Here is a 23,902-nt window from a genome sequence, read left to right as displayed (position 1 = left end):
TAGTATAGCGATCAGCCCGAGCCAAGGCAATGCTGACTCTCCGGGAGTCAAGACCGCAGCCTCTTGCATTGGTGATGAGCACAATCTCCGCTACGCCACCTGACCGCCTGCTTGGTTGTTTGTTAAAGTCACTTTGATTCGCCATAGTGGTGTGTTGGGGGTCCCGTCTCTCATCCCACAATGCTTGTCTGGTGATGTAATCACAATAAAGGGGACGGGGTTTGGGTGAAATTATGATTTTCTCTTTGTCTCTTAACAGCTCTCCCCTGTGTATAGAAACCTTGTGCATGATGGAACTCAACTTCCAAATAGAAAATACATTAAAAGCAGGTCACCTCTACTTATAAAACACTTAAAGCTCAATCTGCGTACGGGAGCTTTTTGAAGGTGAACTCCGTGCGTGAGGCTTGTTTACAACAGGGAGAGCTGTCAGCTAGTCAAGAGATGCACTATGCTTTATTGTATTGAGTACACTGCCAGGAATCCACTGTGGGATGAGAGAGGAGAGCCCAGCACAGCACCGTGGCTCAGTCAAAGTGACTTTATTAGCACTGCTGCCTCACAGCAAGAAGGTCCTGGGTTCGAACCCCAGCAGGGAGCCTTTCTGTGTGGAGTTTGCATGTTCTCCCTGTGTTCGCGTGGGTTTCCTCCAGGTACTCTGGTTTCCTCCCACACCATAAAGACATGCATGGTAGGCAGGGACTACAGATGAACACTAGCTCATTAGCTAACTCTGGCACATTTACATTGATGTGGAAACTGAAGATGTTCATTAATGTGCCTGGTTAAAAAAAAATAAAAAAACTTAAACTTAACACTTTGAGCGTCACTCACGGCTAATCTCGGGTTTACGATAGTTACGTTGAAAGCCACGTCACGGCTTTTCTCTGATTTTTTTTTTTTTTTTTTTTTGCGATCTGAAATCATATTGCATCACCCGAGCCTACCGTTGGAAATCCAGGGGCCGCCGGCGATCAGATGTGAAAAAAGCGCCCCCTATCGTCTCCCAGATGGTAAATCACCCTTTTGGAATGGACTCAATGAAAATGGATGGGGGAAAAAGAAATATTCCAGTCCACATATGCAGCCGGAGTTACCAGAGTTCATTCTGGAGCATCTGAGCCGCGGCGAGCATGGGTTATACTGTACACACGTTGGATCAATATACTTATCGATTTTTTCGAATGGTGATCAGGAATTGGAATATACCATTTGGATACCATCTGATGTCAGGTAAGGAATCTATGTTATCATTGTTAGGATAATCAGAATCGTTTTCATGAAGATATAAGCTTTTTTGTGATATGTGCTCTAGCTGTTTCACTGTAAAATCCATGAGGAAATGAAAGCAGCTATTATCAGCGCGCGGCTCGAACGTGCGTGCGTGCACATATACTATTGATCATCTAGCGTTTATTTAAAAACGATTCATAAATAGGCCGACAAATATCAACGTTCTGGAATATTCCAGTAAAAGGCGATTATCATAGAATAGGTTGTTGGCGGCTACGTGGCGTAGTGGGCAAGGCGCTCGCCACGAATGCGGAGACGCTGGGCTCGCCTGTTCGAGCCCAGCGCTCCACATTGCTTTCAGTTTAGCTGGTCGTTCATACTAATACACATTGGCCGTATTAGGGGGTGGGAAATTGATGGGTGGGGATCGGGCGCTGTGGACAGCGACTCCTACAGGTCGGTTGGTGCGCCTGCGCAGTAGAATCAGGAAGTGTCGGGGGCAGCGTGAGCCTCCCACGCGTTACTCCTCGCCACTGAGAGATCGAGCTGCGCAGGTGAAAAGATGCGACTGCTGTTACCTCAAGTACCGGAGGGGACTTGTGCTATGTATGACTTAGTCCACATTGCAGCCGGCTTGTGGGAGGCAAGAAACAGCGTTCGTGACAGGGGAGGGTTGAATTGGATGATAAAAAAATTGGGATGGGAGAAAATATAGGAAAAAAATGGGAGAAAAAGTGGATACAAAAATAATAGGTTGTTTTTCACCTGAAAACGGGTGCTTTTCAAAATGCTCTCAAACGGAAATGAAGCGATAAAAAACCAATCTGCCTTGACAACACTGACTGGAAAATGATTCTTTGATAAGCGACGGGCAGATTAGACACATAGCCATAATTTAAAACATAGATTAGGCGATATTAACGTTAACATTGACGCCGATGGTGGCATTCAAGGGACTAAATGTGAATTAACCCACGGTACTCAAAGTGTTAAACATCCATTTTCACCAGGAAGAGCTGTTTTGTTACTAGCCAACAGGGCCGTTTTCATACCCAGCGGGAGGTGTAGCTTGTGTGATGCCTAATTGATACTCAAGCCTGCCTGCTGAGCTCCTCCTGCAAGCCTACCGGCGATGGCTACATGCGGCTGGGCCAAGAATGTAACTACGCGTCAAATCGATGCAAGCTGATGTTGACAGCGCAGAGCTGTGATTGGCCGCTGCACTGGGCCTGACGTACTTCCGTATTTATCATCTCGGGAGCTTGGTCGGAGTGGCGTGAGCAGTTTGCGAAGACGCTCTCTGATTGGCTAGCCCGCGTACAGCGAAGACCCTCTCTGATTGGTTTAGCTCCGAAGGGCTCTGGGATAGAAATGTCAGCCTTGTACATATATATTCTCTGCTTCGAAGTGGTTATGCTTTGGCCCTCTTTCGAAGTGGGTTATGCTTAGAGTTTGGAATCAGGGCTGGTGGTCCATCGCCCTGCTCTAAAGATAAACTCTAAGCATAACCCACTTCGAAAGAGGGCCAAAGCATAACCACTTCGAAGCAGAGAATATATATGTACAAGGCGGAAGAGCCCTTCGGAGCTAAACCAATCAGAGAGGGTCTTCGCTGTACGCGGGCTAGCCAATCAGAGAGCATCTTCGCAAACTACGGCCACGGAAAAAAATCACGCGTCGGAGCGTGGCCGAGGAAGTCCGAGAATATAGCCGTTTGTACAACACAATGCAGCACAGCCACCTAGTGGTTCGGCGATGTACTGCAACCCGGACGTTGAACTGACGTGGAAGTTAATCGGTCTAGCTCCCACACAGCCGACGTTGAAGCAGAACTTAAACTTAAATGTGTCAGGAACATCTAATGAGGACACATTCATCTCCATGTAGTCGTTTAGTTTGAACAAAATTCTAAATAGTATCAAGTGAAAGATGGTGCAGCCTACTGCCGAGCTAGACACAAGCATATTCATACATGATGAATTGTGTTTCTTTGTATTTTATTATCACGCGTTACCAATTAAACCTGTTCAATTTGTTTGTCACTACTGTAAACACGGGTGGAAACGAGACACATGACGTGGTCAACAGGAGAGTGGGCGGTGAGTGAACAGGGATTAAGTAAGGGATAATGTATAGCTACGAGGTCATTGTCGCAAAATAATTGACCGACACGGAGTTCTGGAATTCATTTTACACCATCGACAAGACGAGATCAAATGCAGACACAGTTGTTCTGTGGTTCCTCTGTCATCGCCGGCAGACACAGGTGTGTGGTCTGATTGCACTGATGAGTGCAGCTGTGCATATGCTGAGCTTAGCTTTGGTCGTGACTGCGACCAAAATGCTTGATTGTGATTGGTCAATAGCGCTCCGTTACCCGTATCAGCGGTCATTATTGCGCGTTGCCCATGACAGCGGTCAGTTATCGAGAAATAACTGACCGCTGTCAGGGGCAACCGAGCGCTATTGACCAATCACAATCAAGCATTTTGGCGAATGTTAAAACGCCATGTAATAACACACAATAACTATTATATTAGGAATGTCTGACTCTTAACCACCAAAACCTCCAGACTACAACGTATGATGTATATCAGGCCAGTTAGGGTACCTTGTGTATATTGCACCTTGTGTATACTGTTTACTTTTACTCTTATTCATAGTATATATTCAGATACAATTATTTGTATTGCCTATATTTATTGTAACGTATAATATAATCGATAGGGTATACAGACCCTCATCTGCACCTTTGTTTACACTGTTTATTTTTCCTCATATTTTTTAATTCAGAGTTAATTATATTGTTTACACTGTTTATTATATTTATGATATTTATATTTTTATATTCAGATCAAATTTGATTGCCTATATTCATGTCTTTCTACTATTACCCTGCCGATACCTTCACATCCCCATCCCCCCTCCCCATGCTGCTATGAAGCCCGAATTTCCCCAAGGGGATCAATAAAGGAATATCTTCTCTTAACAACGACACCACCATAGACAGACACAGGGGCAGTTATAAGAAGTTACAACTGGAGAGACTGTAATAGCCAATTGCATTTCTCTTACCCTTTCCATAAAATGTACGTTAAGTAATCTTAAATTACAGTATTCTCTAGTCTCCAGGCCTAAGTCACCGGACGAGCCTTAACAGTCAGAAAGAGGTGAAACACTCACATGCCGTGTCGAAGGACGTGCCGTTCCCACTCAGTGCTGCTGGTGAAGCAGCGGCCACAGAACTCGCAGGGCAGACGCTTCTCGCTCGGCCCAGTGCTGCTGCTGCTGCTGCTGCTGCTGCTGCTGCTGCTGCTGCTGGGGGACGCCAGGACTTCTGGGGAACAGAGGTCAACTGATGATTACAGTACAGAACGTACTTTTGGATCTAATCTCATCTCTTTTTGCATCTCATCTGAACTCAACTCAACCCAATAGTTCAACTATTAGTTTAAAAAAGAAAAAAATGCTGGAGTGGCTGGGTAGCGCAGTGGACTAAGCACTCGGCTACCACCGCAGAGACTCTGGGATCGAATCCAGCTGTTGGCGGTACCTCCGGCTTGGTCAGTCGTCCCTACCAACACAATTGGCAGTGTTAGCGGGTGGGAAGCCGGCGGGGTGTGTGTCCTGGTCGTTGTAAACAGCGACTCCTACTGGTCGGTCGGGGCGCCTGTTCAGCAGGGAGGGGGATCTGGGGGAAATAGCGTGAACCTCCGCACGCGTTACGTTCCCCCAGTGAGAGTCCTCGCTGTCAGGTGAAAAGAAGCGGCTGGCTGACTCCACATGTATCGGAGGAGGCATGTGGTAGTTCTACACCCTCCCCAGGCCGACAGTGGGGCAATGCGCGCAACGACCAGGAAGGGAATTGGCATAACGACTAAAATTGGGATGGGTGAAAAATACAGAAAGCCCAAAAATAAATAGAATACAAAAATAAAATGCTGCTTTATTTTGTACATAATCTCACACACATCCAAAAACTCCAAACAGTTATTGAGAGTAAATTAGTTTGAACATGGCCACCGGTGATTACCTCCTTGTCTTATAGGGACTGCTTCCTTATCATTTCATTGAGCTGTAATTGACCAAAACACAAGGATTCGATGTCCCTGATGACGTCACTGGTGAGTGACCATATTCAAACCCATTTACTCTCAATAACTGTCAAACTAAAATGAATGTGTGCAAAACAGTTTAGAGTTTTTGGATGTGTGTGAGATTATGTGGGGAAATAAATCAGCATTGTTTTTAGCTGAAGTTCCCCTTTAACTAGTATTTCAGAACTGCTTCTCATGTAATAATATATTTGATTTGTAGTGCGCTTTATTGTTGTGGAGCTAATCTCAAAGCGCTATAATGATATGTATTGCTCGCCCCACTAAACGTCTTCAACAAAAGGAATGGTGTTTCACTGACGCGTCCTCTGCGTTTACCAGGGTTCACTTCCCACACATTGCAAAATGAAATTCAAGGACTTTTAAGTATGTTTCCAAGCACTATTTAAAATGTTCAAGGATGTCACTCAAAGGATACAATTCACTTTTAAATGCTGTTTTTTTTTTTTAACCATCTTCTTGGCCTGCTTTCCAGCTAGAGCAAGCTAGAGCATCACACACGAAGAAATGAGGAAAAGCAGTTGGAGCGCGCGAGACAGCGACTCGTCAGATTTGATTAAAACAGAACAAACAAAAAAGATTTCTTGATGCGAATGGTTGATTTGAATTGCAAGGACTTTTTAAGCACCTTGTTAAGAAATAGGCTGTTTTCAAGGAATTCCAGGCATTTCTTTTGTAAAAAAAACCAAGCACTTTAAGGACCTTGTGCGAACCCTGGTTTACCTTGTGAGGCAGGTTTCTCCGCCTCCTCCTCATCCTCCCCTTCTTCATCCTCATCCATCAACTCCTCCTCCTCCTCCTCCTTGAAATCTTCCACCGTCGCTTCGTCGTCCACATGCCTCGGCTCCTCCGCTTCATTCGCCATCGGTTCCGTCCCTTCTTCCTCCTCCTCCTCCTCCTCCTCTTCCTCCGCGGCGGCTCTCCTGCCGTCCTCCACCAGCTCCATCAGCTCCCTCTCCTCCTCCTCCTCCTCCTCCTCGCTGCTCCCCCGTTCCTTCATCATCTCCAGCTGGTCCAGGCTGACCCGGCCCATCAGCTCAAAGTTACGGATCACCTGAGAGAAAACAGGGAGACAGCTGTCAGTTAAGTGAATGGTGTTGGAGTTTATGAGTGACAGGTGGACAACAGAGACTCGTCTGGTATATTCAACACTATGAGGCTCTGTGTGGGCGAGTCGTGATGCAGGGAGGCTGTAGTCCAGGCGTTCTCTAACTTTTGTATACCACGACCCCATTTTATTTAGGAATATTTTTGGCGACCCCACACTTAATGTATTGTGTAATTTCAACGTGGAATTAAGGAATATCAAAATAAAAGCACACGTTGTTGAACTTGATCATGCATATTTATTAGAAAATGTAATCACAGCACTATGTTATCAATACACATTTATAAAACGAGGCATATTTAGCCAAAATATGTTGCCAGAACATAATTTTTTTTACTTTCCAATGCGCCACCCCACTGTTACCTACCCACACCCCACTTTGGGTCACGACCCGTAGTTTGAGAACCACTACTGTAGTGTATTAACCCTCGGGTGGTGTTCGCCGTTTTTGTTACTCACCCAATGTTCGCGGGTCTGGTAGACCCCGACATTATTGGGATTTTAAAACAATCAAGCCATAACGATTAATGTGAAAAAACATATCTCAATTTAGACGGCATTTATGGTTAATATTTGCCATTTACCTCTGCTAGATCACATTTATCAATAAAAGTGTTATTTGCTTTTTTCTTTGATAAAATTTGATGTCTGAAAAAAATAAGGAAAATCCATTAGAATCAGGACATGAATGGAATAAATTACGTTTATCCTGACAAATATAAATGAAACAAGGTGGAGGCAGACAGTGAAGGTACACAGTGAACCTTTTTGTAAAATGTTTACGTTATTGACTTATTTTCACTTAGGTGAAGGTGCAGGTCCCAAATATAATATAATAATATAAAAATGCCTGTCTGTGTGTGTGTGTGTGTGTGTGGGGGGGGGAGGGTGAAACAATGAAAATATGCTGTTCTTCACATAAAATCAGCCAATGCCAGTGAGTCTCAGGTTAAACAAATAATTAATTGCATCATTTCTCTTTTAGTAAACATTCGAATCCACACAAGTCCTTTTCAACACGTTAATATAAGTCTTTGAGGTCCCCTAAACATGTCTGTTTTTTTTGTGCTGAAAAAAACCAAAACACTCAGATTATGCATTCTAGCAGCATCTATACTACCCCTCTGTTTCAGTCCTGCTCTCAACGGGCTGTTCCTGTGCTGGTAAAACCATAAACAAAGTGTTTCACGGCTCTCTGAATTCGCACGACACGGCACATCACCAATCGGAACTTGGAAATGCCATCCCAGAGAGGACGAGGAGGTAGCACTGTAACTGGCGAGCATCAGTCACACAGACTCTGGGAGAAGGGGTGAGGCTAATGGTGATTAGTAAACACAGCGCCACGCCGAGAAGGAAGAGGAACTTTTCCCCCCGTCCCCTTTAAGAAGCAGCAGGTGCGTGTTGTGTTGCCCTTTTAAGTTTAATGTATACTTCAACCTCCCTCAAATGCCAGACGCCCTCTTGCAGCATCTCAGGCATTATCCCCATTAAGGGAGACTGGGAGATATGAAACCTATTCTTTTGGCAACGCACTCGGAATAGATAGCAGCTGTAGCGGGATCATTATGTATGCGCCTAGTGGTCTTATTTCCACTGTATCACTCAGGATACCCACTCCTTGTTGCTGTCAAGGTGCAGTGCATGTTTTTTCGCTGAGAGAAATGTGATTCTGCCTTTATGACCCTGTGCAGCAGTGTGTAGCTTAGTCCCCTGTTGTAGCCTCGGCCGCATGGGTCTCAAGTAGCCTCGGAAATGAGGAGAAAAGTCCATGTTTAATATTAATATAGGCTACAGGAATCGAATGGCGTGTGGGTTTTGGCTGAACGATGTAGGGGAAGTGTAGAGATATAGAGGGATGGACACACAGAGAGACTGCTCTGTGCTGGGGTGGAAAGTAAGTGCTTTAATACTTATTTTTAGTTTTTTTTAACAACCTTTTTATAATCTTTTTATATGTACACAAATTCTACTTTGGACTTTCATACCAGTCTCTTTGACATTCCACATATTCCAAGTCAATGGTTAATGACTCTTAACCACCAAAACCTGCCAGTTAGGGTACCTTGTGTGTATACTGTACCTTTTGTTTGCAGGTGTTTACTTTTACTCATAGTATATATTCAAATTCAAATTATTTATTGCCTATATTCATTGTAACGTATAACATAACCGATAGGGCATACAGACCCTCATCTGCACCTTTGTTTACGCTGTTTATTTGTCTCATATTTTCATATTCAGTTAATTATATTGTTTACACTGTTTATTTCTTCTCATATTTTTATATTCAGATCAAATTGTATTGCCTATATTTATGTCTTTCTACTATTACCCTGCCCATACCTGTACCTCCCACCCCCCCTCCCCCTTGCTATGACACCCGAATTTCCCCAAGGAGATCAATAAAGGAATATCTTATGAATGGTAAATGGTGTATTTATATAGGTTTATATTTATATAGGTTAACCGTCTGTAGTGTGGTAGTGAAAGGGTTAACCTTCTGTAGTGTGGTAGTGAAAGGGTTAACCTAAACCTGTAGAGGTTAATGCATCAAAGATGTAATGCTTCTTTCTACCAAAATTCATTAATTAATTAAATATTTATTTAATCTCGAAGGATCATTGAGAGCAAGCTCTCATTTACAATGACGTTGAGAAATACAAAACATAATAAATACAAACAAAGAAAACAACATAGAGACAGAAAGTCAATCAATTAAACATTTAAAATAATTAAAAACAACTGTAGACTGTGGTGAAGTGGTTTGCTATTATCGATTTAAACTGACCAATAGATACTAATGAATTGAGTGCATTGCAAAACCTTCCATGTTTCTGGGGCATAGAAGCCAAAAGCAGATTTTCCTAATTCAGTGCAAACTCTAGTTCATAGAGTTCAACAACTTATTTCGCCAACACTAACAAACACTAACACAAACAAACACACAAACACTCACTCAACCCTCAGGTAGTCATTCAGTCATTCACTCACTCGCTCACTCACTCACAGTTAGCCACTCTGCCCCTTGTGGCGGCTCACGGGCATGGCACTTCATATAAGACCAGTTCAATCCTTGCAACAAGGACAACAACAACACTACCAAATGGATAACCCTTTCACTCCGACAATACGGAAGGTTAACCCTTTCACTGCCACACGACAAAGGGTTAACCCTCTCACAACCACACTACATACAGATGGTTAACCTTTCACTACCACACTGCAGACGGTTTCTGTAGTGTGGTAGTGAAAGGTTAACCTTCTGTAGTGTGGTAGTGAAAGGGTTAAATGTATGGAGAGGGATACGAACAGTTTACTGCTTGATGTCATTACATGTAAGTGATTATATACAGTAGCGTCTAGGGATGCTCGATATTGGCTTTTTTACCGATACCGATATACAGATATTGTCCAACTCTTAATTTCCGATATCGATATCAACTGATACCGATATATGCAGGGTTCCCCCCCCCCCCAAAAAACGGAATAATTTCAGGTAATTAATTACATATCTCTTGTTGTGGAATTAACACAACATTTTGCATACTTTTGACAATAAATAAAAGCAGAATTTGTTCTTACTTGCTTGCCTGGGTAAATAAAGGTTATAGAAATGTAAAAAAAATTTAATTATTTATTTTTTAAACCGATATTTTCCGATATCACATTTTAATGCCGATATCGGCCCATAATATCGGTAGACCGATAATATCGGACATCCCTAGTAGCGTCTATTGTTTGATGAACAGGAACGCCATGGAGAGTGATATGCATAGTTTTCTGTCTATCATTTGTAGCTGTGCCTGTAAAGACATGCTGTCATATTAGTCCATATACAGTAACCTTCTGACACATCTCTACATCACAGTCACAGAGACACATTCCTGAACATCCATTGCCCTCTCTCTGCAAACAAAGGGCTAGATCCTCAAAGAATGGATTGCACGGTGCTAATTGCACCCTTACTTACAATTCATTATGAATTGAAAATGGGGGACCCTGATGTAAACAAGGCAAAAGTCTTTCTCTGGTCTGCATCCGCTTAACAATTGTGTGTATTGAGCCGTACTGTATTGTACCCATTCTGCAATCTGTTAATAAAATTTTCATTCAATCAATCACTGCGCAGGTTTGTTTACATCAGGGTCCCCCATTTTCAATTCATAATGAATTGTAAGTAAGGGTGCAATTAGCACCGTGCAATCCATTCTTTGTGGATCTAGCCCGCCCCAAAGTGATTCTAATTGTAATGAAAGCAGAACTACACGGCCATTTGACGCTGTGTTCGGCAAACCGGATATCACTTTAGTGGACGAGAGCAGGACGTCCTGGGAGAAGAGAATAGCGACGGTACACAGCATTGCCTTCAAAGTTGCCGTCCTCTGCGAGAATTTACATGTACATGAAGAAAACCTGTTATATTATGTAATTTGGGGAGAACAAGGCCTAAGGCTGTGATCACACTGGCTGCCTTTTAGAAAGTGCCTGCACCTTTCTGTGTTTGTCGCGTCAGTCTCCTCCAAACTCTACGTGCCGCACGGTTTTTAAGTGGCGCTTTTTTGCGCACGTAACCTTTATCCGCAGAGCGCACCGACGTCAACGTCACCTTCTCTTGTCGAGGGATTACAAATCTGAGGTATCCAAAGAGAATTGATTGATTGATTGAAAATTGCATTAACAGATTGGAGAATGGGTACAATACAGTACAGCTCAATACACACAATTGTTAAGCGGATGCAGACCAGAGAAAGACTTTCGTCTTGTTTACATCAGGGTCCCCCATTTTCAATTCATAACATTTATGACATACATGACATACAGATATACAGTACTGTTTATTTACAGACAGAGTTTCTAAAAAAGAATATATATATACGTTTGAGGGGGAGGAAACTGGTGGGGGGGGGGGGGGGTTTGGACATTTACCGGGGCCAGTTTCGAATTGCGGCCTCCCGTAGGTGCTTTTTTAGAGCGGTTTTGAGGGTGGGTAGGGATTCACATTATTTTACGGCTGTGGGTAAGGTGTTCCACCTTGTTGTGGCATAATTGCTAAACGTGTTTAGTCCCTTGTTTGAGCCAAATCTGGGTTGGACATGATTTGTGGAACTCCCTCTGGTGTTGTGGTTGTGGTATTCACTGACCTTTGGGAAGTATTTCGACATGTACCTTAGTGGTGTCGACAGCCGTCCGAAATGTATCAATAGTAGCCAGCGTTAGCTATCAACGTTAACGATAGTTAACAACGCTCTCCTCACCGGCCTTCCCACCAAACTCCTCAACAGACTACAAATGATCCAAAACTCTGCTGCCAGGATCATCACCCGCACCAACTCATCCGACCACATCACCCCCGTCCTCATTCAATTACACTGGCTCCCTGGGCACTACCGGATCGACTTCAAAAACCTCCTACTCACCTTCAAAGCCCTCCACAATCTAGCCCCCATCTACATCAGGGGTTCCCAAACTTTTCAGGCCGGGGCCCAGAAAATAAGGTGTCAGAGAGCCGCGGCCCAATGCACATCGTCTGGCTTTTATTTTATTTTTTTTTGCCAGGCGACCGATTTTTTAAGCCAAATATCACTTCAATCCTATTAAGTTAGTTCAAGTTAGTTATTCATTTATATGTGCTATTTATGAGAGGGCTAACTTGTTGCAAAATAATAATAATAATAATAATAATAGCCTCATTAAAATACTATTGTTGCTTCGGTTGTTTTCAGCGTTTTATGTGCATAATCTGTTATTTAGTTTGAAATGTTCGTTGAAATAAGTAGATTTTTCGTTTTTGTTTATTTATTAAGTTAATATAAAACCATATAGTCACATTTTAGAATACAATAGAATTAAATTTTAGAATACAACTAGAAACACTGTCCTGGCCTGCTTCTAAGTTCAGTGGCCTGACAAAAAAAAATGTAAATATAAAAAAAAAAAAAAAAAAAAAAAAAAAAATTGTATTTTTTTTTAAATCATCTCGCGGCCCACCCGTGGCTGCTCGCGGCCCACCTTTGGGTCGCGACCCCGACTTTGGGAACCACTGATCTACATCACTGACCTCCTCCAGGAATACACCCCCTCCCGCACCCTCCGCTCATCCTCTACTGGACTCTTATCCATCCCCAGCTCACGCCTCAGCACCATGGGTGCCCGAGCTTTCAGCTGCTCGGCTCCCAGACTCTGGAACTCCCTGCCCCCACATATCCGACAGTCTGACTCACTATCATCATTAAATCACAACTGAAAACCCATCTGTTAAAACTTGCATATTCACTATAACCTGTCACTGTCCTATACCCCCTGCTGTTTGTTATTTTAACTTCACAGTTTTTATACTTCCTGTTGTTTGTTTTATTTTTAACCTTGACTTTTAACTGCCTTGCTGTGTTTTTTTCTATGATCTGTAAGGTGACCTTGGGTGTCGTGAAAGGCGCCTCCAAATAAAATGTATTATTATTATTATTAATTTATGTAACTTACAGTATGTAAATTGTAACGTCATCAGTGGTGTCACTTGTTGCGCCCTGCACTTTAAATTCTCTATGTATACACCGCCATGCCAAAAAGGCATCCAATGTGATCACACAGCCCTATGAAAGCGTCTGTTATGTCTGACACATCACAACCAACCAACCAACCAACCGACCAGGGCCAGACCTAGTACATTTGGTGCCCTAGGCAAGCTTCACCCCTGGTGCCCCGGATGGCTTTTGCATCTTCATAGTTCTCTAGTCTTTCCTCGATGCTTGCCTCGACACACACTCCACCGTTGAGCCGGCATGTTCTGACAACTCTACCTCTTCCAGACCGACCGTCAGCATTTTACATTTTTGGCACAATTTTCCCTTATGTTAGATTCTTCTTTTTTTTATTGGTCTTTTTCCCCCTCCTTTTTCCTCTGATTTTCTCCCTGTTAGTCGTTATGCCAATTCCCAATCCCCTTCCTGGTCGCTGCGCACTTACCCCCCACAGTCGGTCTGGGAGAGTGGAGGCTACCACGTGCTTCCTCCGACACACGTCCAGCCAATCAACCGCTTCTTTTTACCTGGCAGCGCGGATTCTCACTGAGAGGGCGTAGCGTGTGGAAGGATCACACTATCCCACTTAGATCCTATGCGCGCTTAGCAGGCGCCCCGACCGAACTGTAGGAGTCGCTGTTTACAACGACCCGGACCCACCCCGCCTAGATTCTTCTTTTTAAATGTCAAAGTATTGGTTGCAGATATAGAAAGGGGCGCAAAAAACAAATATTATAAAAAACATATTAATAATATATATATAATATATATATATTGCAACCCACCTTGTGCTCCAGACGGAGGTGCTCCTCCAGCTGGCTCCTGCGGCTGCTGTCGTGGTAGCAGAGCTGGCACTGGTAGGGCTTCAGCTCGGCGTGCTTGTGCAGGTGCTGCTGCAGCGTCTGGTCGCTGGAGCAGGTGAAGGTGCACTGGTGGCAGCGGAACACCAGGCCCTGCAGGTGGCGGGACAGCTTGGAGCGGCTCACCTCCAGCGGGGCCACGCGCTCCTCTGAAAGGAGGGGGTAAGATGAGATGAGATAAGATATTCTTTTATCGATCCCCTTTGCGGAAATCCAGGCATCATAGCAGCATGAGGGGAGAGGGGAGGGGAGGTACAGGTATGGGCAGGGTCATAGAATAGAAAGACATAAATAAATAAAGGCAATACAATTAGATCTATGCCCTATTGGTTATATTATACATATAGGCAATAATAATAATAATAATAATAATAATAATAATAATAATAATAATAATAATAATAATAATAATAATAATAATAATAATAATAATAATACATAAAATTTGTATAGCGCTTTTCCGAATGCTCAAAGACACTTTACAGAACAAAGTAAAGTTTTAGTAGAGAAAATAAAAAATAAAAAAATATATAAAAAGGTGAGAGAGGAAGGAGTTCAAGGCTTGAAAGCAAGGGTACAAAGGTGGGTTTTGAGGGCTTTTTTTAAATGATCAGAGGGTATCTGTATGACAGATATGGTTGGGAAGGGCGTTCCAGAGGATGGGGGCAGCTGCAGCGAAGGCCCTGTCGCCCCCCCCAGGTCCGGAGCTTAGTCCTGGTGGGTTGGAGGAGATTAGCATCTGCGGACCTGAGGCAGCGGGTAGGCGTGTGGTGGAGAAGGAGGTCAGAGATGTAGGAGGGGGCCAGGTTGTTGAGGGCTTTGAAAGTAGAATTTTGAACTGAATCTTGTAGATGATGGGGAGCCAGTGGAGATGGTGGAGGATGGGGGTGATGTGGTCGGAATTTGAATTTGAATCTGAATATATATTATGAGTAAGCGTAAAAGTAAACAGTATACACAAGGTGCCCTAACCGGCACGATATACGTCCTACGCTGTAGTCCGAGCAGCTTGCGGTGGTTAAGAGTCAGACACACTCAGTGGTCAGACTGACACCCCTAATAGTTCTCGAGTTCTGCGTGACGGGGGAGGAGGAGGAGGAGAATGATGGAGGCAATGAGGAGGAAGAGAGAGGATGGAACAGCAAGAGAGGGAGAGAGAGAGGGAGAGAGTGGGGGGTGATGACAGAGATGAGATACAGCATTGTGACTCCCCCGACTCCCTGCTAGCCTTTGCTGTTTTTTTGGTAACTTTATTATTCAGGGACAACGCAAGCATTTTCCGGAGGACGCTGAGCATAAAAGCCATAAAGCATAAGAAACGACACAACCAAGCTCCTTTGTTGACTTATTACATACATCCTGCCCCCCCCCCCCATCCCTCCCCTGCCCAGACATTTTGAGTATAATCCTTCGAGCTGCAAATACCAGTCAGTTATTTCCTATTGTATCACCCCGTATACAAATGTGAGCACACACGAGACACCTCTAGGGGGCGCTCTGTATGTCCGAAATGAATACACCGAATGCCATTTGATACCAATCCGACAAACTCAATTCTGCAATTCTGTTAAATTCCACGACCTTGGCTCCTCTGCTCGGCGCCACGTCATTACCTCGGTGCAGCACGATGTGGTCGATCATGTTGCTCTTGTGCTTGGTGTGGTAGAGACACAGCGGGCAGCGCAGGTCTTTAGGGCCGTCGTCAGGGGCAGTGATGTCATGACCCGCCTCCACGTGCATGTTGAAGGTGTTCCTGAGAGACACACACACACACACACACACACACACACACACACACACACACACCAATTAGTAGGGATGTCCCGATCCGATCACGTGATTTTCAGAAGATCGGGATAAAAATAAATAAAAAAAACATCCCTACCCTAGGGTACCTTTACTCATAGTATATATTCAGATCAAATTTTATTGTCTATATTTGTGTCCTTCTACTATTACCCTGCCCATACATGTACCTCCCCTCCCTCATGCTGCTATGATGCCCACATTTTCCCAAGGGGATCAATAAAGGAATATGTTATGTTATGTTATCTTGTCTTATCTTATCTTATCTTATCTTACCTTACACACACACACACACACACACACACACACACACACACACACATATACACACACACATACACACACGCGCACACACACACACACACACATACACGTACACACACACACATACACAAACACACACACGCGCACACACACACACACACACACACACACACACACACACACACACACACACACACACACACACACACACACACACACACGGGGGGAGCGGTTAACACACACACACACCAAATATGTGAACTTTGCATAAGAGACAACTCATAATAACAACATAACCCCTGGTAGTCGACAACGACATACATGACCCGTGACAATACAAAATACATAATGAACATCATAACAACAGCATGCATTTTGAACTATAGTGAGACGGCTGGGAAATGAGAACCAGGCAGACACAAGCCTAGTGCGTCAATCTCTCGCACACACCGAAAGAGCACCCTTTCACTACCACACTACAGCAGGTTAACCGTCTGTAGTGTGGTAGTGAACGGGTTAACCCTTTGTCGTGTGGCAGTGAGAGGGTTAACCTTCTGTATTGTCGCCGTGAAAGGGTTAACCATTTGGTAGTGTGGTAGTGAAAGGGTTAAGCTCGCAAATAGGAACTGTTTTTAGATGCAATGCCACTGACTCACTCGTTCACTCCTTCAGGCACACTTAGCCGCTCGGCCCCCTAGTGGCGGCCCACAGGCATTAGGTTGACGTCGACGTCAATCACACTTCCACACAACCTTCGACACACACAGGGTACCCTGGTACTATGGACCCTCCTGGTAGCAAAACAACATTACTGACATTTTTACTGACATTCTGAGGCGTTATTGGCTATTTGGTGATTTGGAGGAAAGAGAGAGGAAGGGCTCAGCCTTTCGCTTGCCTAGGGCATGTCGTGTAACTTCAATCTATGCAAGAATACTTTGCATCTATGACAGTGTGTCCTTGTTATCAGAAGACGGGTAATGTCTTCCTCAGGTTCCCCCCCGAGTTTGCTCTGAACAGGGTTTTTCTGCATTTTACTATGATCTGTATGATCACTCCGATACAATACAGATATAATAATATATATAATAGAAATGTTTTAATCTTTTTTTGGGGGGGGGGGGGGGTTGTTAATAGTTAATCAAGTGTTGTTAATCAAGTGTGTCGAGTAATTGTTTATAGGTCAATAACACTATGGCAGAATTTGTGAATCCATCTGTTATTGTGAACAGTATTATATAATTGCACATAATAATATAATTTTGTGTTTTTGAGTTAATTCTATTAGTAATTTTTTTTTGTCATATTGTGTCAAGTTTGTGTCAAGTCATATTCCATCAATCCTTCTGTCAGTCAGTGTAGTGATTGCCGTTAACAACAGCGATCACTTCCCCTCAGAGACAATATGATCTGATCTCACCTTTAACCGTCTGTAGTGTGGTAGTGAAAGGGTTAACCTTATGTAGTGTGGTAGTGAAAGGGTTAAACCCCTCTCTCCTTACTTGTAGCAGGTTAAGAAGGAGCAGTCTACGATCTGATCTCATCTTAAACCCCCCAGGCACGTGCACACATAAAGGGTGCTCGAGCACCTGCCCTTTTGTGCCTCATAAAAAGTGCCCTTTTTATGCCAATTCTTAATTTATTTTTAATTTTTTTGCAGATCCACTTTACACCAAAACTAAATACTGTATGTACAAATATGTTCGGTTTGTACAATTATGCTAATAACTAGGGATGTCCGATATTATTATAGTAAAATGTGATATCGGAAAATATCGGTATAAAAAAAAAAAAAAAAAAAAAAAACAATATATATATATATATATATTTTTTTTACATTTATTTAACCTTTATTTACCCAGGCAAGCAAGTAAGAACCAATTCTTATTTTATTTATTGTCAAAAGTATGCATGTTGGTTTAATTCAACAACAAGAGATATGTAATGTTAATTTTTTAATTATCATATTTTGCACAGATAATGCTTACATTTAGAAAGCCTTTTGAATGCATCCAGTGAAATTATTAATTACCTGAAATTATTCAGTTTTTTTGGGGGGAAACCCTGCATATATCGGTATCGGTTGATATCGGTATCGGTATCGGTATCGAAATTAAGAGTTGGACAATATCGGAATATCGGTATCGGTAAAAAAGCCAATATCGAGCATCCCTACTAATAACCAATAATAAACAATACAGTCAACTCATGAAGTTAAAACTATTTGAAGCACTCATCACTTCCCAGTGTAATACCAGCTTCCAACATCTGTGTGGCGCTGGGACGCATACAGTTGAATGCTGGTATTACACTCACTGAGGGACACGAAGAAGTCAAGTCCGATGGGATTTGGGAATCTCAAATACAAATCGGAATTGGAATAAAAAAATTATTTATATTAAACAATACAGAAAATACAGCACTTCTTGGGGTCTGTAGGGTAAGCACTTATTCCCTCCCCAAATCACCCCAAGATCCCAGATCACCAAACCCCCCCAAAAAGCATAAAAAGGGGGCCCCCCCCCGCCCAAAAAGGCCCCCCAAAAACCCGGCGTGCGCTTTTCGCGCGCGTGCTTTGCACGCGCACATGCCCAGTGCCCTTTTCAGCCTTTGAGCACCTGCCCCTCTAAAGTCCTGTGCACGTCCCTGCCTCTCTCCTTACTTGTAGCAGGTGAAGAAGGAGCAGTCTAAGTATGATCTCATCTTAAGCCCCTCTCTCCTTACTTGTAGCAGGTGAAGAAGGAGCAGTCTATGATCTCATCTTAAGCCCCTCTCTCCTTACTTGTAGCAGGTGAAGAAGGAGCAGTCTAAGTATGATCTCATCTTAAGCCCCTCTCTCCTTACTTGTAGCAGGTGAAGAAGGAGCAGTCTATGATCTCATCTTAAGCCCCTCTCTCCTTACTTGTAGCAGGTGAAGAAGGAGCAGTCTAAGTATGATCTCATCTTAAGCCCCTCTCTCCTTACTTGTAGCAGGTGAAGAAGGAGCAGTCTAAGTATGATCTCATCTTAAGCCCCTCTCTTAGGGCTGGGCGATATGGCCTAAATATGATATCACGATATTTTCGGACCTTTCGGCGATACACGATACACATCACGATGTTTTTCTTTTTTTCCCCAAACAATTCATTATGAGGCTTACCAAGACAATTTGAGTTTGCAAGCTAACATTAAAGACTAAATAAAATACCCATGCATTTAGCATTTTTATATTATATATTAGATTTAGATTATTGGATTATTAGATTATATATTGCATATATTTAGCAATGAGATATTATATGATTTAGATATGAAATATGATTAATTGAAAATGGGGGACCCTGATGTAAACAAGACGAAAGACTTTCTCTGGTCTGCATCCCCTTAACAATTGTATGTATTGAGCTGTACTGTACCCATTCTGCAATATGTTAATAACGTTTTAAATCAATCAATCAATCAATAAATAGCATTTTAGCATTTTTATGAAACTACTGTATATTTGTATGTCTCTAAATGTTTTGATGAATTGAAAATGGAGGACCCTTATGTAAAAAAGCCGAAAGTCTTTTTCTGGTCTTCATCCCCCAGTCCACTGTTGTTGTATTGAGCTGTACTGTATTGTACCCATTCTGCAATCGTTAATAACGTTTCCATTCATTCGATCATTCAGCCGGCAGAGTCTGCCAATTACGTCACACCGATTGAACCCGCCCTGCTGTTCTTAGCACCAATCGGCAAGCTCTATGCGTTTTTTACTTCCGCAATTGATTTTGACGAGAGCTGAGCTCAGCTCAACGACAACAACAGCTCCCTGCGGCAGACGAGTGATTACCAGCGCACCGCAGCATGACTAAACAAGCCATAATGATTTTATTGCAACGAATGTTATAATAAAAGCCTTTCCATACATCTGTCTGATTGAAAACTTTATTAACAGACCGCAGAATGGGCATGCACAACTCCGCACGGGCTGAGATATGAACAGTAACGCTTGCTATCTATGTCGTCATTGGACATTGCTATGTTTGGGTAAATACGCGAATGTTATTGAACGTGTAACTATATAACGTTAATGCCACAAAACGAATGCCTTTGTTAATAATAATTAGTAACTTTGATGCAGTAGTGTGTGTGGGGGCGGCGTTGTTCAAAAGTTTGAACGGGTGTGGACCAGATTGACGCGACACAATCCTCTTGGGCAAAACATCACGATATCCACAATACGTTAAAAAAGTGTATCGTTAATGAACTGTACCCGATATTTATATAATATCGTCATATCGCCCAGCCCTACCCTCTCTCCTTACTTGTAGCAGGTGAAGAAGGAGCAGTCTAAGTATGATCTCATCTTAAGCCCCTCTCTCCTTACTTGTAGCAGGTGAAGAAGGAGCAGTCCTTGCACTTGAAGAGCTTCTTGCCTCCGTGCCGGTCCCTGTAGTGGCGGCGGAGGCTCTGCATGTAGCCCGAGCTGAACTCGCAGAACTCGCAGGTGAGGACGCCGTCCGGCCGGCCATCGCCCGCCCCGGCGGAGGAGCCGTGCGTCGGGCCGGAGGACGCCTGACCGCGGGAGGCCAGCTGGTAGTGGTTGAGCTGCTGACGCACGTCCGCAGTCTCCAGGTAGGCAGGGTCTGCGAGGAGGAGGAGGAGGAGGAACAGGGTGAAGCTTATACTTATTTTTTATTATGGAGCCTGTGTATTTGTGTGAACGAAGGACAAGCTGTTGATGTATCTATTTGTTACGACCGGGGGAAATGTTTTAATTACTGGGACACACGAGAGTCGAGTGAAAGAGGAATACTGCTTACGCAGCACAAAATGGTGGTAAAAAATAGAAAGAATCCCTTGAATGTATTATGGATACTTCCTTTTTTTCCCTTTCCATAATTATCGTTCTACATGGGGAAGGAAATAACTTCCAGCTGGAGGACGCTAAACCAGAAAAGCCACAAATCCACAAAATGTTAAGATCTCTCCAGAATAATGTCTTTGGACAGTTAAGTGCAGCTGGGCGCTTTTGGGAGCTTCCAGAAGGATCAAGGCATTGAGGGGTTCCAATCCGCAGGAGCTACCGTGCATCCAGAGATCCAGAAGTCGACGCTGCCTAAGAGCAGTGGTCAAGCTGTCGAAACGACTGCACGCAAATTCCCCCCAACAAGCTAGAGTTTAATCTCCATTGTGCATCTTCTATCCAAATCTATCCATCTGTCTCCTTTGTTTACGTAAAGCTCCCTTGAATGAGGTCTCAGGAAAGGACAAGGATTCATTCTGTGGAAGACAGCCGTTGACCCCTTGCCTTTCTAAAGGAGGATATACATCACTGGGACGGCTGGGAGTGCCGTTGTGACCACACCACATGTCGTCTCTCCCTCCTTCCACAGAATTAGAAATTGTCATCACTCGTCCTCTCCCTCCCCTCCCCTCCTCTCCCTCCCCTCCCCTCCTCTCCCTCCTCTCCTCTCCCTCCAACCAGTCTATGATATCAGTGTGCGGCTCATCTTCTCGTCCTACATTGAGCCTCCTCCACATCAATAAATAAACACTGACACTAATAGAATGTCTATGTGAAAAATGCCTCATTCAGCGCCGAGAGCACGAGGAGGGCGAGGAGGAGGAGGAGGAGAAGAAGAAGAAGAAGCAGAAGAAGAAAGAAAATTACTCTTCTTCTCTTCTGACTTATAAAAAAAACGCCTGTGATGCAATTTCTCACTTTTGCCGGAGAGGCAGAAGAATTCATATGAATCAAAGAAATGCCACGTTTGATTCATGCTAGTAATATCTCCCCTGTAGAATACGGGGCGTATGGAGATGAGATGGCACACGGCGGTGAAAGCCCTGCGAAGCAGCGGTGATGTGTCTTCCTGAGCGGTTGACGCCGGGCCAAGCGCTGTCCGCCGTGTAATATTACTGTGCGAAAACAAGAGGCAGACGAGTCCTTTGGGAAGCCGGAGACGAGAAGCCTGTTTTCTTAAAAAGCATTTTTTCAAGGGTGCATGGAGGTGGCCTGGGGTGGCCTTTTTATCCTCAAAGCAGTTCATTGAGTCCAGCTCCATGTGTGTTCATTTGAACCATCATGACATAAAGACAGGAGCGATTCATTCGTCATTCAAGGAATCAAGATACTCACGATTACAAATGGAAGTCCAATACTCAGAAAACTCCAGGAAGGCTCCTGACCCTTCCTTCTACTCTATACGTTATTAATGTTGCCCGACCCAGAGGGCCGGCCTACAAAAAGTGAATGACCCTAACTGACAACTTAAAATCCTACCCAGGAATACATTTTGCTGAGCACACGGTATATGCTCTTTTTTTTAGTAACACCCTGCTTTACACTCACGTAGCAACACACATTCACACCTGGGAGCCGCCCAGTACAACCAGTCTCCTACTGTTGACCACTGGGCAGCCTCACTGCTCAAGGGCACGTGGCGGTGACTTTCCAGTCACACTCAAACTTAAGGCTAATATGGCCTCCAAAGGCTTGCAACCTTGAAGCTCTAAGCATTCTACCACCAAAACCTCCATAGATACTGTAGCTAGTTTGGCAAGGTGAGGAGACATTTGATATGCCCTGCTCTCTCTCTCAATGCTTCATTTGTCTTGGTAGGTCATGGCCGACAGTGGATGGCTGGTGCATTGAGGAATGCGGACCTGAGTACTTCACCTCAAGGGAAGATTCCACAGTTCCAGCAGCTAGGTGACAGCTACTGCCAAGAACGTTCTGGAATCTTGAACAACGAGCAGCTCCCAGCTCGCACGGAAAACCAATGCAAAACATGTCCAGGGGAGCCGCTATCTGCCACACCAGAGAGGAGCAAAGGAGTCTGCTTGGCTGCAACTGCAGTAAACTATGTAACACTTGAGTAATCATCAAATATCCTACCTGTTCTCCCTAACATTCAACCTTCCCTACCCATAACCACCCTCCTCCAACCTACCACCCCCTTTCCCCCTGCCCTACGTCCTCTCCTCTCCTGCCCCTCCCCCTCTCGGTTTCCCTTAGCTACTTACTTCCCGGCTGTCTCCCCTACCGACTCCTGTATTTGTTGTCTGTTACTCGTGGTTTTATGTTCTTGTGTATTCATATTGTTCCCTGTTTCCCTGTGGTTCTATGTTTCTCTGTTTCTTTGTTTCTTGCCTATTGCCAGCGACTTTGGGTCATTGAAAAGTGCTATACAAAATAAATGAATTATTATTATTATTATTATCCATCGGTATGCTGGTATCTAATAACATCAGAGAAGTCTTTAGCAAGCAGATTGTGATTAGGAGGGGTGTGATTAGGTGCGGCTACGTGGCGTAGTGGGCAAGGCGCTCGCAAGGAGGGGTGTCGCTGCTGTCGGGACAAAACCTCATAACTCCATTTTTTTTATTTTTTTTTTATTATATAAATCAACTCCGTAGATCATCCTCCATATGTGTGTGTGGGTTTTACAAAGTTTAAACAATGGGAAAGCATTAAACCGATCATCTGTCTAAACCTCCTAACTCTATTCACCCTCAAAACTGTGTTAGTTTTTTTCATCTGCTGAAAAGTTGGGTTTTTGGAGTTATGAGGTTTTGTCCCGACAGCAGCGGGTGTGATTAGATACATCCTATTAATACAGCGGGTCACTGGCAGAAACACTCATTAAGACATCATCCCGACATGATCGTTAACGTAACTCTAAAACAGATTCACACCCGGGTTATACCTTTGAACTCGATACAATTGAGTGAAAATGTGTGTAGATACCTGGCCTGGAAAATACCTGGCCTGTAACGTCTCAACTAACATTTTATGAGTCCATAACGCTGTCCCTTTATACACAGCAGAACAACAGCTCCAAAAAGCCTCAAGTCTCACACATCACACGTCTATATGAATTGAAAATGGGGGACCCTGATGGAAACAAGACAAACGTCTTTCTCAGGTCTGCATCCCCTTAACAATTGTATGTATTGAGCCGTACTGTATTGTACCCATTCTGCAATCTGTTAAATAAATTTTTCATTCATTCATTCATTCACAGA

At 43.7% G+C, this 23,902-nt stretch overlaps 1 protein-coding gene across 3 annotated transcripts in view; it reads right to left on the bottom strand.

The window, feature by feature from the left end:
• znf462 (zinc finger protein 462) overlaps positions 1 to 23,902 on the bottom strand; it is a 95,445-nt gene that overhangs the window by 5,630 nt on the left and 65,913 nt on the right. For all 3 annotated transcript variants that reach the window (XM_084325303.1, XM_084325305.1, XM_084325304.1), the window contains exons 8-12: positions 20,259 to 20,517; positions 15,451 to 15,590; positions 13,763 to 13,986; positions 6,072 to 6,402; positions 4,417 to 4,570 (exon numbers count right to left, since the gene is read on the bottom strand). In XM_084325303.1, the coding sequence (XP_084181429.1) occupies positions 4,417 to 4,570; positions 6,072 to 6,402; positions 13,763 to 13,986; positions 15,451 to 15,590; positions 20,259 to 20,517 (1,108 nt within the window). The remainder of the gene's footprint in view (positions 1 to 4,416; positions 4,571 to 6,071; positions 6,403 to 13,762; positions 13,987 to 15,450; positions 15,591 to 20,258; positions 20,518 to 23,902) is intronic.

This window comes from Notolepis coatsorum (assembly GCF_963971535.1).
Source record: "Notolepis coatsorum genome assembly, chromosome: 11".
In the NCBI taxonomy this organism is placed as follows: Eukaryota; Metazoa; Chordata; class Actinopteri; order Aulopiformes; family Paralepididae; genus Notolepis; species Notolepis coatsorum.
Note: the sequence above shows the minus strand (reverse complement) of the source record. Positions and strands in the feature narration are given on the sequence as shown.